The sequence below is a fragment of the Plectropomus leopardus genome, chromosome 16, assembly GCF_008729295.1.
Source record: "Plectropomus leopardus isolate mb chromosome 16, YSFRI_Pleo_2.0, whole genome shotgun sequence".
Taxonomy (NCBI): Eukaryota; Metazoa; Chordata; class Actinopteri; order Perciformes; family Serranidae; genus Plectropomus; species Plectropomus leopardus.
The window spans coordinates 14,210,613-14,228,472 of record NC_056478.1 but is presented as its reverse complement, the minus strand read 5'-3'; the positions used below and the strand labels follow the sequence as shown (position 1 = coordinate 14,228,472).

Below are 17,860 nucleotides of genomic sequence, written 5' to 3'. Positions count from 1 at the left end.
TGGCTTCTCTACAACTGCGCCTCCAGTGTTACGATGGCTGCCAACTGCGTCCCAGCACAACACAGCTCTAATATCCTGCCTGCCACTTGCCACCGTGCCAAACTTCTAGCCTTCGCCAAATACACTGGGCAGTTTGCCAATACGCCCCCCCCCTTCTTTCTCTCTTTCGGGCTCTCATATTAACTCTGTCAATCAGACCTTGCTGTTTCGCTCTCCCCTGGAGGGCATGGACGCCTCTACATTCAACACCTGTCAAATACAACACTGCATAACTGCCTACTTGTTCAGGGTTTTATCATTTAATGTGTTTTTGTGTTTGGCCATGTTTTACCGGCTTCAGAACTGTGCAGTCCAACAGTCTTTACCTGCAGTATTTACAGTATATAGTATATACTGTATATACTGTATATATACAGTATATATAGTCTTATTTCATGTCTGTGTTTTGCAGAATATTTTTGTGTTCAGTTCATGTGTATAGAGAACTCCAGTAATGAGTCCTACAAACCGGAAATGATAGCATTTTAGCTCCTCTAGTTCCCTCATCGCAAAGTCAGTGGGTCTTCTGAATGGGTTTTTGGTTAGAAGTCTTAAATAAGGTCTGTGGTTAACATATGCTTAAGAGACTTTCATGTTTTGTCAAAAACAAAAAATATATCAGTAAATACCCCACTTGATTTTATGTGTCTTAAAAAGGTGGTTGCTAACAAGTGGCTTAACGAGACTACAGAACAGCATCACATCAAATTGCACCAAACATAGCTTTACAGCTTTGTAGCGGTGGCGACCCTACTACTGTGTAGTCCGTTATAGCCTAACCATAGCTTTTTACTTCTGGTGGTTGCATTCATGTTTCAAAAATCCTGAAAAAGGTGTTCATTTGTGAAGATTATCTTGCTGAACAAAACATGTAAGTATCATACAATTTTGTTAGCCACAGAGCTTATTCTCTGCAATAATTCAAAATCTAATGGAAAAATCCCATAGGCTTTTTGACAAGGGAACCAGGGAGAAGCTAACAACCTGGCTGGCCAAAAGAAAAATGTCATCCTGGGGCACTCGATAGCACTGAAATGTATCTGCCCATGTCCTCAGGTGTATCAGAGTCTGGACCATGAGTTACAGAGACATGTGAGTCTCCAAGACACACTGAAGCAGTGTCAGACATGGTTGACTTCTGTCTCAGAGGAACCAGAGCCTCCTGCACATCCTCCTCTCAGCCTGGAGGAGGCGCTACAGCAGGTCAGTAGGCCACAACCTATTCCCAAGAGTTTTAGGTAAAATGGACGTAATTATCTCTGATTAGTTGCCTGCCTTTTAAACATATTGTTGTTGCCTGAAATGATCAGTATCTGATAGTATACATATACATGGCTTCCATTCTGCAATCTCGTGCACAGTTTGCTCAATTGCATTTTGGATGGGGACTAGAGTGTGGGCAAAGTATGTTATGCTTTAATCCTGAATTATCCTGAAGGAATTATATTATCTGCCAATAAAAGCATAGGGTCATAATAAACCTTTTTTTTTTTTTTTTTTTTTTTTTTTTTTGGCAGGTGAAGCAGGAGCGGGCTCTCCAGGAACAAGCAAGCACGTACCTCCAGCTTGTGTGCTCAGCATGTGACCTGTCTGAGCCGAGGGTCAGGGGGACTGCAGCAGCTATCCAGCAGGTCAAACTGCAGGTCAGTCAACTTTACAGTGGCAATCTCGAAGATATCAGTCCCCGTAGATTTGGGGACATCTGTGGTTGCCATGGTTACCATGGTAACAGCAAAAGCGGTTTAATACTACAGGTCACAGACATTTGGAAGCAGTTAAACAAATGTCAGTTGTTTTAATAAAGAATTCAGTCAATAATCTGCCTTTTTCCATCATTCTGCCAGCAGAAATGATCTGATCTTATACTGGACACAGTACGAGTCTGCGGACAGCAGGGTACAGTGAAAGGGATTGATTACCTTGCTTAGCTGAAGGTGTGCAGCCTCTAACAGCTGCTTCTGGTTCCATCTCTCCCTGCTATATTTCAAACTGATCCGCTTTTAGAAAATGCCAAAATGACGGTCATCTAGTTTTATAGACATGTTTTTGATGTGTGATAGCTGTAAGTGCTAAGCTCACTGAAAAATACACTGCAATGCCTGTGACTCCATAATTAAATTTAATCATGTTTTGTCAAGCCTTTAGGTTTTTAATGTGAAGCTGCAGCAGTAGAAAATATTGGATCTGCATTAGCAGTAACCTAATACAGCATTTTTCCTGCAAATGTCACTCTCGACACACAGTTCACAATACTGCAAATATCTAAATATTGCAGTACTTCCATCAGGAGGCCAAGGGCTCAGTCACCATTGTGCTACCACATTTGGTAAAATATAGTGACTGAACAAACATTTGTTTAAACGAAAAAGTTTGAGATTATTATTTTAGCAAGCGCTTATATTTAAAAAACTAAAAAAAAAGGAAAAAAGAATACATTATTTGGCAAAATACTTGATAATGAATTGATTCCTTTGTTTTTGTGTCTAGATTGAGGAGCGTATGATGCTTTGTGAGGAGGTAGCAGACAGCTGGAGGGACGTTGAGGAGCAGAAGGCAGATCTGGAGGTCCAGCTGAGAGAAACAGAGCAACAACTTCAGAATCTCGTTAGGAGACCTGCAGAGCTGGAGCCGAAGATCGCACAGAACCAGCTGGACAAGGCACAGGTCTGTGTTTGCTTTGTGTGCTGACGACAGATGATTTTTCTTTTATTGTTTTGTGAGTTCTTTATAGAACAACACTGCATTGTTGTATTGAAGTAATTAAACTAAAACTGAAGTTCAGTGTGGCTGTGAAAATCCATTATCTTTCCTACAGGAATTCCTTCAGCAGATTAGGGAGAGACAGTCTGAGGTAACCCGTTTGAATGAAGCCGTCAGTCGGCTGACAGACGGACAGGTCTCTCCTGCCCTGGAGGAGATAAGGAGAATGAGGAGAAGCTGGATGGACCTCGGCCAGCGGGCAGAAGAGCTGGAATCCCAGCGGGGGGAGGACATGCAGCGAAGTGGGGAGTACCAGGAGATTGTTGTTGCTGTGGAGGAACTCTTCCACCAAGTTTCCAGAGAATGGGACTACCTCGCCAGGTATCGAGCTTCTTTTCAGCAGACTGCTTTTTAATTTTTGCATAGAATTTAAACATATTGTACATTCATTTATAATTTCATGCATTTATTTGTTGACAAGGCTATATAGACAGTATTTTAATACATTTCCTCTGGTGTTACAATCATTGATTTCTCTTTTTCTTAGCCAAGACCATTACTGTATATCTTAAATTGCTATACTGCTGTATGGACCTGAGGTTTCTCAACCCATGCATGTGTCTACGTAGGGCCGACACAGAGAGTACAAGTGAGCATCTAGAAGCTCTGAGGAAGCTCTCCAGTGACCTTGAGGAGCAGAAAACGACTCTAGAAGACCTCAGAGACCAGAGACAAGCTATCTTGCCTCGACTCAGCCTGCTAGACAAGGAGCTGGTCAAGCAACAGGTGAAGCTCCATTCTTTTAGTTCTTCTTCTTGAGATGTATACTAATTATAATGTACAATATAGGTCCTGGGTCCAGTTTTATACATTGTTCTGCTATCTCCAGGTTGATCATTTGGAGCAGCGCTGGGTTCAGCTTGAAACCCTGATTCAACAGAAGATCCAGGACTCTGCACAGACACTAGAGGATCTTGCCCGTGTTGAAACCCAGCTGAGGGATGCACGGGAGTGGGTGGAGGAGCAGCGGCCTGCTTTTACCTCTGCACTGAAAACCAGCCCACCCCCCGATCTGGCCCAGAGTTTCCTGTTTGACCACCTGAGTGTGTGTGTAGAGCTGGAGGCTCGTCAGCAGCTCCTGGGTCAGGCAGTGAGCGAGGCTCAGGCTGTGGCTTCCAGACTCGGGCTGAGTGAGAAAAGATTCCTGCAGGAGCTCGTTGAACAAGCCCAGACTGAGGTGGAAACTCTGGGGGCTCGGGTCACCCAAAGGAGGAAGTACCTCAGTAAGGTAAACAGCTGGATTCTTACATGAGATGCAAGTAAAATTTTAATTATGTCCCAAAGGACCTAACTTTCTCCTGATGTGTGAGTTTGTTAAAAAAAAATAAACAAGAAAGCAGGTGGTCCAAGACACAAACTGTAAAATAATCCCTTGATATTAGCATACACTGTATGAGGGGTCGCACATCACTTGCCAAGGCAATAATGTGAGCTAACCCTGATGCTAGCTGCTGGCTTGGTTAGCATGGTGCGTTATGGCTAATTTTTCTCCAGCAAAAAATAGGCCTAAAACCATTAAAACAAAATGTGCATACCAGAAGAACTGAATATGCAGTTTTAGGTATTTCCCCACTGGCTTCATTTTTTAGTCCCAGGGTGCTGCTAGGTTGTTTCAGACTAGACTTTGTAAAAAATAAATAAATATGCAATTCTTTCTCTGTAGGCCTTCACAGAGAGGACACAGTTTCTTCAGGGCCTGGGGAGAGCACTGTCTTGGATACAGCAACAGGAGAGGAGGGCTTTGATAGATGACCACATAGCGCTCCTCCCTGAGGACCTAGCCAAACAAGTTGCTGCTTGTCGGGGTGTCCAGAGTGGTTTACGCGCCTACCAGAGAGAGCTGGCATCCCTCTGGGTACAAGGGCGAGAGCTGGAAAGAGATGCCACTGACAAAGAGAGAGCAGAAACCCTGGCGAGACTTGAGAAGCTGCAGGCAGTGTTTGAAACCGCCCTTCAGAGGACGACCCACCGTCTCACAGACTTAGAGAGAGCCTTAACCTCCAGGAAGTACTTCCAGGTTGACCTGGATAAGACTTGCCACTGGTTGAGACGAGCAGATGCCATCACCTTCCCTGAGATCAATTTAAGCAACATTGACGATATCTCAGAGTTGCACACACAACTGTCTAACTTTCAGAATGTCCTAGAACAAGCTTCAGAGTACGAGAACCTTCTTCTAATCGTCCAAAGAATCGGTCAGGAGATCCTCCCCACTCTGAACGAGATCGATCATTGCTACCTAGATGAGAGGCTAAACGCGCTGCCTCAGCAGTACAACGCCATCCTCGCTCTAGCCAAAGAGAAAAAAGACAGAGTCCAACAAATAATCTTAGAGAGAAAAGAGTTCAGCACTTTCTTTGATATCACTCGTAATGCACTGGAAGAGCTGCAGGAGCAGTTTGACAATCTGGAGAAGCAGACTATCAGTATTAGAGACGAGGAGCTTGCTCGTCTAATCAGTGAATACAAAAATATTAATGAAAGTTTATTCCACATTAGCCCTGCTGTGAGAGAACTGCATGGCAAAAGTGAGGGGTTTCTCAGTCGGGGTCAGCAATACAGAGCTGAAGAGACACAGCAGCTGGTCAGTCACCACAACAACCTGAAAAAGATGAACGATCAGAAAATTCAACACTTAGATGATTGCTTGAAAACACTAGTTGAACACAACAGAGTCTCTGCCAAGTTGGACTCAGAGTTTAAGTCAGTGAAAGAGAAGCTGGTCGAGACTTAAGTCAGACACAGAACTATGTGCCATGGATAAAATCGCAAGCCTTTATTTGCTGCTTGAGAGTCTGGATGGTGTGAACTCTCAGGCTGAAGAATGTAACCAACAAACAAAAGGCCTCGACCTGAAGTTTGATCCCACTGCCTTTCAGGAAACGACACTGCGGCTTGAATCATTGCAGTCTTTACGGTGTGAAGTGAAACTTTGTGTTGATGAGAGTGAAACGAAGGTCACAAAGGATACAGATTTTATTAAAGAGACTGGGAAAATGTTGGAATGGCTGAAGACTATCAAGGATAAACTGGAGAAGCCTTTGGCCCTGTCAGAGGTCAAAACTGAGAGGGTGTATGAGGAAGTGCGCAGACTGAAGATCGTGGAAGTGGAAGTGAAAAGTAGATTTAGGATAGGAGATGCCTTAGGTAGCAGAGAAAAGCAAAAGTATTGTAGTAGAAGAAAACCTGTTCCTGCCCACGTAGAGGAGAAACTACAGGAGCTGGCAAACCTGGAAGCTGAAGTTCAGCAAGCAATTACAAAAAAACAGGTTTGTTTGTGTATATATATATATATATATATATATATTATTCAGAAATAACAATCATAGGAATGTTTCTATCCCTTTATTTTCTAATCGGTCCATATCTGATCAATTTCAGCATCAGCCAAGTTCCTATCTTGAACTCATTGAGAATCTGATCCATCATTTATTGGCTCAAACCTACTGAATATTATTTTCCAACTCCTGTGTGCTCATACTATCAATATTAATAAGCTTAGGGGACCTGAAATATTTAAAGACATTTCAATAAATTCCATGAAGTTTGAATAAGTACCCAAGTTATTATTAATGTATAACTGTTGTGGGGATTTAGTGTTTAAATACCATATACCAAAAGTCCCACTATGTTAAATAATAATTGAAAGGCAGATCTTTTTCTAATCAGATACATTTTACAGAGGAAAGTGTAAATATCTCTCATTTGACGTTTGATATTTTAAAAACTTGAATTTCGAAATTAGATATTCAACATGTGACAACTACTTTTACTGTACATACTACTACAGTCTTATTTAAAAGCTGAAGGTCACTAACCTAGCTATTGATACAGCTCAGCCAAGGAGGATTACCATTAATATTTACATATCACGTTATCACAAACACATCTCTCATCCTTTTCCAGATGATACAGCTGGCGGATGTAGTTTTTCAAATGTATTTTTTTGGTGCTTTATGCACTGCAAGTTGAGTGCCATCTCATTTAATTATACTGTAGAGAAGGCAGACATCTCTACAGCCAATATCTCTTACACCCTGCAACTCAGTCTAGATTAATAAGTAGCTCTACCAATAAAGGGACAATATTTATTTTTTGATTATGGGGTAAAGTGTCCCTTATGCTAATGCAACCATGTTGTTGTTGTCGTAGTGATATAGGCATTCATTTCTAACTTCATATGTGAATTCCTGTGAAATGAAGCAAAAACTGAGGATAATGAAATCACCTTCTGCATATTCTAGCTGGCTGCGGATCAAACTCTTCCCCTGGTCCAAAGACACCACTTATCTCTGCAGTCCATGCAGAAACGTCTGGACTCTGCCGCGGCTTTGCTCCAGAGGGCCAGCTCAGGGGTGGATCTTGAGAACCACACAGATTGCGTGCGGGACCTGGAAGATATTTCAGCCGAGGAAAAGAACTTCACAGCTGGTTTAGAGGAGCTGAGGACTTTGGATCCTCTGCTTGAGGATTTTATTGAGGCAGGAGCAAGGGGTGAACTTAGAGAAAAAGCTGAGGCTTTGTTGCAGAGAAACACAGAAGTCAAACAGCAGCTGGATGCTTACAGAGATGTGCTTCAGAGGTGTGTATTTTAGTGTTAATGGGGAGCCAAGTAATCTATGTATACACAGCTGGCAAGTGCAGTCTGTATGATGCATATCTTGATAATGAATTCCTCCGATTCATAGTCTGAAATTTGTCTGTTTTCAGTTGTGCAGCTCTATGGACCTCCTTCCAACATGAGAAAGAGACACTAGTTGAACAGATGAATGAGGCAGAGGGCAAGATGGCCATGTTTACTACTGCTAAAGCCGTCAGTATCCAGCAGGCAGACGAAAAGTGTCAGAGATACAAGGTGGGACACATTCTTGCACTCAAAAACTAGAGATAGTGTAGACAACGATTGTCTGATTTTTATATAAATCGTCTAACTTGCATGCTGTCTCCCAGGTGCCTGTTATCAAATTCCAACATTTGTTCTTGTCATGGCAGCAGATGCACATTAATATTTAAACAGTGGAGTGTTTGTGCATTATTCCTTGTTCACTTGTGCGTCTGCATAGTGTTTTCTTTTTGGGGAGAATTTTAGTTTCCCATAGTATAAATGTTTCAGTTGACTGCATTTATGAAATACTGTGTGTGTGTCTGTTGTCATCTTTGGCTGCAGTCTCTGATGGCTCACATCGATCTGCTGGAGCTGCCTCTTAATGCTTTGAAAGAGAGTGCAACAGAGTTAGAGCAGATCATCTCGGAGTCCAGCAAAGCTGTCACCAGCCACTCCGTGTCGTCACTGTGGCAACGGTGGACCAGACTGCGCAGTGTGGCCCGAGCTCAGGACAGAGCACTGGAGGACACTGCGAGGGAGTGGAGGAACTTCACTGACAAGGTGATAACATCATTTTGATTTTCCTTTTTTAATGCTAATAAAACATTTTAATAGTATATACTACTAATACTACTACTACTACTAATATTAATAATGATAATAATACTATATTTCTACTACTACTACTACTACTCATAATAATAATAATAATAGTAGTAGTAGCTTGAATTTATATTGTGCTTAGGGTACCTATGGCTGCTTTACAGATCAAATAAACAAAAATACATAAAAGAAATAAAATGTAAATTAAAAAATAACAAGAACAGAGGTAATAATAGCTATGGTTATCAGAGTTGAGTGAGCTAGATGCCACAAGCATTCTTGAACAAGTGGGTTTTCAGCATTTTTTTGGTAATGTCCAGAGATGGGGCTCTCGGGTGAAGGCTGCCACGTTGAATGATCTGTCACTAAAAATTTGCAGGATGTCGTGGGGATTGACGTGCAGATCCATGTCGGAGGACCTTAGGTTCTGTGAAGGGGTATAGGGGTGGAGGAGGTCAGACAGGTACTGGGGGGCAAGACCATGGAGGGATTTGTATGAGGAGGATTTTGTAGTGGATGTGAAATTTGACCAAAATCCAGTGAAGCTGGATGATTGTGGGGGTGATCTGCTGCCACTGGAATTTTCAGTCATTCATTTTATTTTTCAAAAACTAATATACAGTAGAAGTTTCTAGATTTTGTATTTATAAGAGCATGGAGAGAAAAGATGAACAGAGATTCTGACTGTGTGGTCACTTTACATGTCAACACCACATAAAACAGATGAATGATTTTTTTTTTTCACTGCAGAGACAGGGGAGACATTTTGAAATGGTACAGAGTGATATAACCTACCTGCCAATGTGGTGGCAAAAGCCAGCTAGATGAGGAAGTCATGCATGTGAGATCAAAGACAAGAATAGACGATAGCTAATTAATATGCACACAACACCAACTGGACAGGGGTGTGAAGTCATTAACATTACGGTAGGTAGCCCTTCATGTTCTAATTTGTCAAAATGATGGATGGCCTTCAGATGTTCTCTTATTGTTCAAAAAAAATCTGTCAGTGAGAGAAAATGTTTGGTCAACGCATCCTCTAGGTAAGAGAAACTACTGTACATTTGTTGGTGTTATTGTGCATATCTCCATGTGTGAGTGTGCATGCTATAGTACTTACTGTGTGGTGAGCGTGCTTCAGTAATGCACATGTTCAGTGTAAACTTAACCATCAGTGTGCCTACAGGCCACAGAGGCTGTTTGTACTCACATGACACTTACAGTGGACAAACACACAAGCTCAGAAAATTGTTTCTCTTCTACAGATTTAGGTCAAATGCAGCAACTACTGAATACCAGTTGGTGTGCTGTGATGTAACTCCAGGCTTCAGGCCAGTTGTTTCCTCTTGCCAAAACACTGTGTCATGTTGCGTTTTCCCGCCTTTCGACCTCTTTCAAGTGTAAACGCTGTCAAAAATTCCCACAATGCACTGCTCCTAAAGGGGAAATTAGGTCAAACTGTAAGGAATGGCGATCACTTCCTCATATGTGGCATATATCCTGTTGTCCACTGTTTTTCTATGGCCCCTTTGTTCAGCTGGACATGATGTCATCCTCTGCACTTGAGTCTCTAGACTCCTGTTTCTGCCTTTGACTGTCACAGTGAATACAGTATACTGTAGATATAACTGAAAAATTATTTGTGAAATGAAATAGTGTCATAGGTGGGGTCCCACTTTTACATAGGTTTACCTCATTATTTTGAATTTCGGCTTTGTTTAATGTGAACATCTCAAATTGTAACATTATAAATACAACAGAAAATAAGAAAAAGCACAGTAGGTCCGTTTTAAATTCAGCATTGTTTTCATCCATGTTTACTAGCTTGTCAACAGCTATCAGTATATAAAACATCTGAATCTGCTGCATCAACTGAACACAAGTCTTTGCGTATCAACTTCCCGCAGATGGAGAAGGTGCGCTCTGTGTCCCAAGACCTCCACAGTCGTGTCCCGGACAGCACAGTTGAGAAGGCTGCCACCAGGGCGGCACTCCAGAGCCTCCTGGAGTACCATGACTCCTTCAGCCTGGAGGTGGAGAGGGAGCAGTCCATCCTGGCCCTGCTGGGGCAACACACTCGCAGCCTCAGAGGAGAGGAGGAGGAGGTGACAGAGAAAAAGACAGAGAATGGACATGAGGAGACACCTTGCCTACAAGAGATCAGAAGCATGCAGGAGCAATATGACAGGTGAGTGAGCCAGAAATACAGGATTGAGTCATGCGTAACAAAAATTGGAGAAATACAGAGCAAGAAATTTTATCATAGAACATGTATTTCAGTGAGTGGATATTCAAGTTGTTTTAAAGACCATCAGACAAAAAAAAACTTTCGTAGGACTTCACATGCTTTTGTGTTTTTTTTTAAACTATAATCTTTGAATTTTTTTTAATTCTAAAAATCAATGCTTCAGACATTATTTACTTTTTAAAAAAGTCTTTTGTGAAGCAAGAAAAATGGTTTTCTATGTGATTTATTTATTTTCATGCAAGTTACTTATCATTTTGTTACAGCAGGGACCAATAAATAAAAATGAAATTAATGTCCTGTTTAGATTAAAACATTTTGGCATGATTTTTTTTTCTTGTGTAGCCTCATGTTGCGGGTCCGAGGCAGCAGGGCTCAGGTACAACAGGAGTTGAGGGAGAGAGAGGAGGTTGAGAAGGAGTTGGGCTTGGTAAAAGGCTGGATCCAAGATACACGTGGCTTACTGCTGAGTCCCACTGCAGACCTGGATTCACTGCTGCAGGAGCTAGAGGTAGGCCACTATACACAGCTATATATAGCCCATAACACAACACGCCCTGTGAACTAGGTACCGAACTCTTACTTCTCTGGCTTGTTTAGAGATAAATACACTATCATGTCATAACAGAGAAAAATGTGATTTGCAGTCCATCATGTGATTATGTGATGTTATTTGTGTTGCAGACTGCACATGGTGAGGTCATCAGCAGGCGTCAGAGTGTAGAGCGCATGACAGAGCTGCAACAGTCCAAGTACCAGGACCTTCAGGCCGGTCTGCCCTCTGAGCTCAGCATGCAGCTGGCTGAGGTCGCTCTGGCTCTGGGCTCCGCTGAAGACCAGGTGACCTCTCTGGGCTATAGTTTAACATTTTATTAAATGTAGAAGTTTCAGTAACTAATTGGTGCTGTCAAAATGGTGTTTAGTAAGTTCATTGTGGTCAGAACATGATGTATTTATCTGTTTACAGAACCAAGAATTTAAGCAGTGACTGTATGACAGTATGTACCAGTGTTAAGCTGGCACTCACTTGTATGAGTTCTCCTGTGTGTTTAACTGTATGACTACATTTCTGTTGCAGGGCTCTCAGTGTCCATAGAGTGCATGCTGAAACATCCATAACCGCTCTTAGCATTGTTAAAAAGCTAATGTTTTGACAATACAGTGACGTATGTATTTCTGCTATCTGCTTTAGGTCCAGGCGAGAGAAAGGGAGGTGCAGCAGACCAGAGATGTGAAAGAGGACTTCAGCTTCCGACTCCAGGACATAGAGGCAAAGCTGAAGACCATCGCTCTGAAATTGGAAGACAAGGGTGCCGACCTGGAGGAGGCCAAAGAAGAGACCAAAGTAATAAACCAGACAGATTGACTAATTAACAAGCAATTAACCCCTGTTAAATTGGCTATTCATTTTGCAGATGTTGAGGTTAATGAGTGTGCGAGAGTTGGAATGGCATGAACTGAATTCTGCCTTCAGCAGTGACCTGCTTCTGAAAGGAGGATCCCAGATGGGAGGCTGAGCCCCTTCCCTCCTGTTCTCCTTCTTGTTGCCCCAACTTTTTTTCTTCTCTCACTGCTCGGCCCATCTGTAGATTCACATGCCCAGAGTGTGTGAAGTTAAAGGAGTAGTTTGTCATTTTTTGAACTATTCTGCTTGCCAAAACCTCTGAGGCTCACTAACTAATTACTCCTCTCTTGTAAAACCACTACTGGTCATCTTTACACCTTGGTGTTTACACAAATGTAACAAACAAGATAAAATATGGTAAATTAGTGAGATGTGCTGCTGGTTGGATTGTGTTACCTTTGGACAGAGCCAGTCTGAATGTTTACCTGTTGCCAGTATTTATGCTAAGCTCACCTGCTGCTGTCTGGAGCTTCTTATTTATCATACAAGCATCAGAGTGGTATCATTGTTCTTATCGAGCTCTTGGCAAGAAAACAAATAGCAAATATCCTCGAACTATGGTTCCCAACCTTTTGTTTTAATTGACCCATTTTTAATCATTTAGGAAATGATAACCCCTGATAAGAGACATTTTTTTGGACATTTCATATTATATTCAATGCATAACAATATCAGTACAAGAAGACTGATAAAATATACAAATAATGACAGCAATTACTGTGGGAAGTTTGTGAATAATGAGCACTTTTGATGAATTTTAAGGAGATGATTTCCTGTGGGGTTTTTTAGATTAATATCTTGAATAATAATATATACTTTAAAAATAACAGTTTCATTTTGTCTTTCTCTACTTTACTTCTTCTATTTTCTCCTTCCTTTTTGCCTCATCTTCCCACTCTCTCAAACAGGCTCTTTGTGAGGAGAGTGACTGCTGTGGTCGCTCTCTTGCAGAATTAGGATCAGCGGTGCAGGAGTTTGGGGAGCAAAACCCTCTGCTGTGTAAACAGCTGGGCGATGCTGTGGCCAAACTGACGGAGGTGCAGCGACACACCACCCAGCAGGTGCAGGACAGAGCCAACAGACTGAAGAAGGTGAGATGTCTGGTCAGTTCAGTGTGTCATGTAGACCTCATTAAAGACAAAGACAAAGACAAGTTCCTAATGCCGCTTGCATAAATGAACAACAAATTAGGGTCCCCACAGTCATGGAAAACCTGGAAAAGTTATGAAATTTCACCATCACAGAAAAGGAAAACATTATAGGTCCTTGAAAAGTCATGGAAAAGTTTTGAAATTTTGCCCATGAGAGTGTGTGAAACCTCTGACAAATCTTTTATTTAACACATTGTATATTATTAATGTCCTTTGCAATAATTCTTCTGATCTTTCTCTTTCTCTTGTTAACAGGCAGAGAGACAGGTGGAGGAATATCGAGGTATGAAGGCATTCATTTTGGGCTGGACAGAAAAGGCAGAAGCTCTGGTCATTGGCAGTATTGTCTGGGGCTCTGCGTCCCAGCTGCAGGAGCAAATTCGAGCACACCAGGTGAGTCTTAATGAGTCACACAGCAGGGGGCAAGAATGGCTCTAAGATGTCTGAAAAAATTGGCTTCTGAAATCCCAGAAGTCAGATCGAGGCAGCTGTGTCTCAGGAGGTAGAGCGGTGGTGCGATCCTCAAGTCTGCATGTTGAAGTATACTTGGGCAAGACACTAAACCCCAAATTGCAGTATGTGAGAATGTTTAAAACAGTCTAGCAACTGACACTTCGTATGATAGTCCTGGCCACCAGTGTATGACTGTGTGTGTGAGTACAAGTGCAAGTCCATTTGCCAAATAATCGTTTTTTTTTTTTGTGATATACAGTATATATTTATTTTCCACAATATAAATACCAATATTTCCTGCATTACTAAATCTGAAGACACAACATATATTAACAGCTAATTAGCTTCCCACACTTGCTTGATTTCCAGTGACTTGTCATGTAGTGTACAGTGTGTTGGACAGTTTTAATTAGTATAATTGCACAATAGGAAAGGCTCCTCTCTTTGACTTGTAATTTATGTTCCTATGGCGACAGGCCTTGCTGCGGGAGTGTCGGGGTCTCCATGGTGACTTGGAGGCCATGGGGGAGAGGGAGGGGCAGCTGGGGGAGGTGTTGCAGACGGAGGGGTGGATCCAGCAGGTGAAACACCTCAGCAGACGCACAGAGGAGCTGCAGCAAACTGCCAAGACTCGCCTCCAGAGTCTGCAGGATGCAGCAAAGGTAAACAACATTTACTCACAGGCAATCATTACAGGAATAAGACATCAATAATATCTCACCTCTAAATTGTTTTAGGGCACTCTGATTAAATCATCTTCATTACAATGATTTAATTTCTTTTATCCACAATAATATTTTGGTGCACATCCTTTTGGAGGGAGTCAAATTCACCAGAGCTACAACCCAACAGTGCCCCCCTATGGTCATTCATCAGCTTTTAGCTTTTGCAGCAGTAATCTGTTACACTAATCTAATTGCCATACAGCTGGTACCCAGATGACAGTCTGTTGCTGATTGTTGCTAATAACATTTTGTGTTTGGAAATGTGTTTACAATTCCTCCTGTGAATTTGTTTTTTTTTAGGTCTAGTGTAGACATAGCACAATCCTTATTTGTAGTGACTGGTTATTTAATTGACTTTAACATGAAATACATCTTGGTGACGAGTCTTCTTTTAACGAGGTTAACTTTCCAACCTTTTTAATGAGCAAATACTTTCTGGGACTGGTGTCCACATCAGCAATATTAGTTTTTGAAATTCCGTTTTTTCCTCCTGTATAGAACAGGATTTCTGCAGGTCCTTAAAATGTCCTAAATTCAATTTTAAAAATAGTAGGCCTTGAAAAACATGAAATAGTCTGAAATTTGAACTTGTGAGGTCTTAATATTTTTTTTATTTCACTCATCCATCTTTTAGTTACTTTTTGCCAAAACAATTTTCATCTCAAGTTTGTGAAAGTCCATGTTTGCAATGTTACAAATGTTAGCTGTCGAACTTGCGTTTTAGTTTATACTTTCACTTACCTGTTTGTAAAATGTACATTAAGCTAACTCACATTATAAGCCTACATAAAACCTACTTCTGCATGTGACTACATATATACTACTACCTTAATACTAATCTGCAGCGGTTGAGTGAGAAAAACATAATTTGTCCAAAAGTCAGCCTTAAATTTGGTTAATAATCATCTTGATAAGGTCTTCAAAAACATTCTTCTAAGTGTCTGATACCTGCAGATACTCTGTAATATATATATTATATGGATATGATATTAACAGTGCTTCTACTCTGCCTAATTTTGATATATTTTATTCATCTGTTTCTCTCTTCAGGACATGATGCGTTTGGAGGCAGAGGTGAAGATCCTTCATGCTGCTGTAGACCAGATCCAGATCACACTCGCCTCCCCAGACCTCAACAGGCTCAGCCTCAGAGAGCAGCTCACACAGAGACAGGTGAACACACATTTAAAATGCCGAGTGTTGGAGACATCTGCAGTTGAAAAGTCTGCCTTCTCTCTATAGAGTCTGCTTTCTCTCTAATATAATGGAACTAGATGGCACTCAGCTTTTGGTGCACAAAGTGCATTTGAAAAACTCTAGATAAAATAACAAGGTTTCCTCTGTGTAGTGATAAGATTGTTTGTTGTAGTTTGGTAGGAAAAAAATATGCTCAAATGTGAAACTGCTCACAACAAGGTCTGTGGATTATTTTGAGTGATCTATTCCATTATATCGGAGAGAAGGCCAAAATCTTTATAGCTGATATCTCCAATACTTGGTAACTCACACTAGGACAATTAGATGTATAAATGTCACTACAGATAATAGGAAAAATATGTTTTTTGTTATTTATTTAATTCTGGGATGAACTTTCCCTTTGAACATACAGATAATATTGCACACACACATACTGCATGCCTACAGTAGCAATGTGACATACCCAAATAATCTGCATATGTCTACTTGCAGACAACCTTAAAGGTAGCTACTCAGAACACAGTATTCCTTTAATACACCCAACAATTCCACCTTATTATCCTTTCATTCCTTCATAAGCGTCTGCTGGTGGAAATGGAGGGCTTTAAGCAGCAGGTGGCGGCAGTACAGCAGTGTCAGAGCGCCCTCCGGCTACCGGAGGAGGTAGTGGCCAACCTGCCTATCTGCCGCACAGCTCAGACTCTCCAGCAGGAGGCCAGCCAACTGCAGCATACCACCATCCAACAGTGCAACATCCTGCAGGTATTGTGCAGTCCTTAGAGTGCAAATGTTGTTCCTCAGTGGTCACAATTTACAACTGAGAGCATTTATCCTGTGAATGCATTTCATTACCAATTAATGTGATAAAGTTCTTAACCCTGGAAAGGTGTTTGTTTGTGTGACATTTTGTTTTTTTTTCCTTAAAATTAATATATTTTCTGTCACTGTAAAACTGAAAATGGCCATGCCTCTAAGCAGTTGAGGTGTATAGTTGCTCATTTGTTGTTAAATAGTTATACATTGACTTGTCACTGTCTGCTCTGAATTCTGCTGCAGTGTCTCAGCAGGCCGTCTAGGGAGTGTCTGTGTTTTTGTTGAGCCCCCATCAGACCAGTATTATCCTCCAATCCTTTGGTTCTGGACTGATTTTGCTTTTAAGCTCATTGTAGTGAAGATTAGCCTTTAGAGGAAAAAAAAAGTGACCTTCTGAGATTCTCTGAGGGACAAATACCTAAAGCACCTGTGCCATTTCAACCAAACACACCCAAATTTGAAACAATAAATCCATCTGATCTGGCTTAGGATCATATTTGAGATTAACTGTCTTTTTGAATATTCAGATCTTAAACACAGTAACTACTATATTATGAATGAAATCATAGAAATGTGGCTTACACAGACTTTTGAAGCCCAGAATGAGCAGAAGGGGGAGTTACCATTTCTAGTTGCCGAAATATCTCAGATGACATGTTTTCGGATTTTTCATATTGAAAAAATCTTAAATTCACTTTTGAGAATATTTGGCCTTAATTGTCATTAAATAGTGGAAAATTTGAATGTCCAAGGTCTTAATTGCCACAAAGATATTAACGTATTTCAGTTATTCGACTTCATATCTTTTTGACGAAATTAGTTACACTCTTCTGCATCCATGTTTCTGATATTACAGATCTTAGACCTTCCACTGACCCTAAAACTGACTTTTACTTGCACATGCCTGTTGGAAAAATGTAAATTAATGTTACTCTCTTTAATAACCATATTCCTACATACAACTTCTGCACAAGACCACATATACTGTATACCACCTACAGTTATTCTTATATTGTTATATACCGTTCTATATATATTAGGGCTTTCAGGTGATTAAAAATTGATCTAATTAATTACATGCTCTGTGATTAATTAATTGAAATTAATTGCCTACATCATTTGGCTGTAAAAGTATTTCAAAAAATTTACTTCACATTTTTAGCATAAATTCCACTCATTTATGAAGTCATACAAGCTCCTCATTGTCAACAGCACAATCCTGCAAATATTTCAAAATAAAATGCCTTGTGTTAACAACTGATAAGATTCTGTCAACGGAGATGTTGTCAGAGGACTTTAATTTTGAAAGAGAAGAAGGGACATTTTGAGTAAAACATACATCTATGTATGTCCTCATCTCTGTGGCAGAGAGGCTTTAAACTGCAGTAAAAAGTGGTGTAGAGTCAATATAATTATCAAAATACCATTTTTACCATTTATATATGTGTGTGTGTGTGTATATATAAGGACATACATAGATGTATGTTTTACTCAAAATGTCCCTTCTTCTCTTTCAAAATTAAAGTCCTCTGACAACATCTCCGTTGACAGAATCTTATCAGTTGTTAACACAAGGCATTTTATTTTGAAATATTTGCAGGATTGTGCTGTTGACAATGAGGAGCTTGTATGACTTCATAAATG

At 40.8% G+C, this 17,860-nt stretch overlaps 1 protein-coding gene across 1 annotated transcript in view; it reads left to right on the top strand.

Moving 5' to 3' along the window:
* Positions 1–17,860, top strand: part of syne1a (spectrin repeat containing, nuclear envelope 1a) — a 187,184-nt gene that overhangs the window by 100,898 nt on the left and 68,426 nt on the right. Inside the window, 20 exon segments of the mRNA XM_042503721.1 lie at positions 1,096–1,242; positions 1,557–1,682; positions 2,527–2,703; positions 2,855–3,120; positions 3,369–3,525; positions 3,629–4,027; positions 4,463–5,524; positions 5,526–6,068; positions 7,044–7,381; positions 7,510–7,654; positions 7,967–8,185; positions 10,135–10,415; positions 10,818–10,983; positions 11,157–11,312; positions 11,665–11,817; positions 12,786–12,968; positions 13,284–13,421; positions 13,958–14,143; positions 15,257–15,379; positions 15,983–16,165. Coding sequence (XP_042359655.1) covers positions 1,096–1,242; positions 1,557–1,682; positions 2,527–2,703; positions 2,855–3,120; positions 3,369–3,525; positions 3,629–4,027; positions 4,463–5,524; positions 5,526–6,068; positions 7,044–7,381; positions 7,510–7,654; positions 7,967–8,185; positions 10,135–10,415; positions 10,818–10,983; positions 11,157–11,312; positions 11,665–11,817; positions 12,786–12,968; positions 13,284–13,421; positions 13,958–14,143; positions 15,257–15,379; positions 15,983–16,165 — 5,148 coding nt within the window.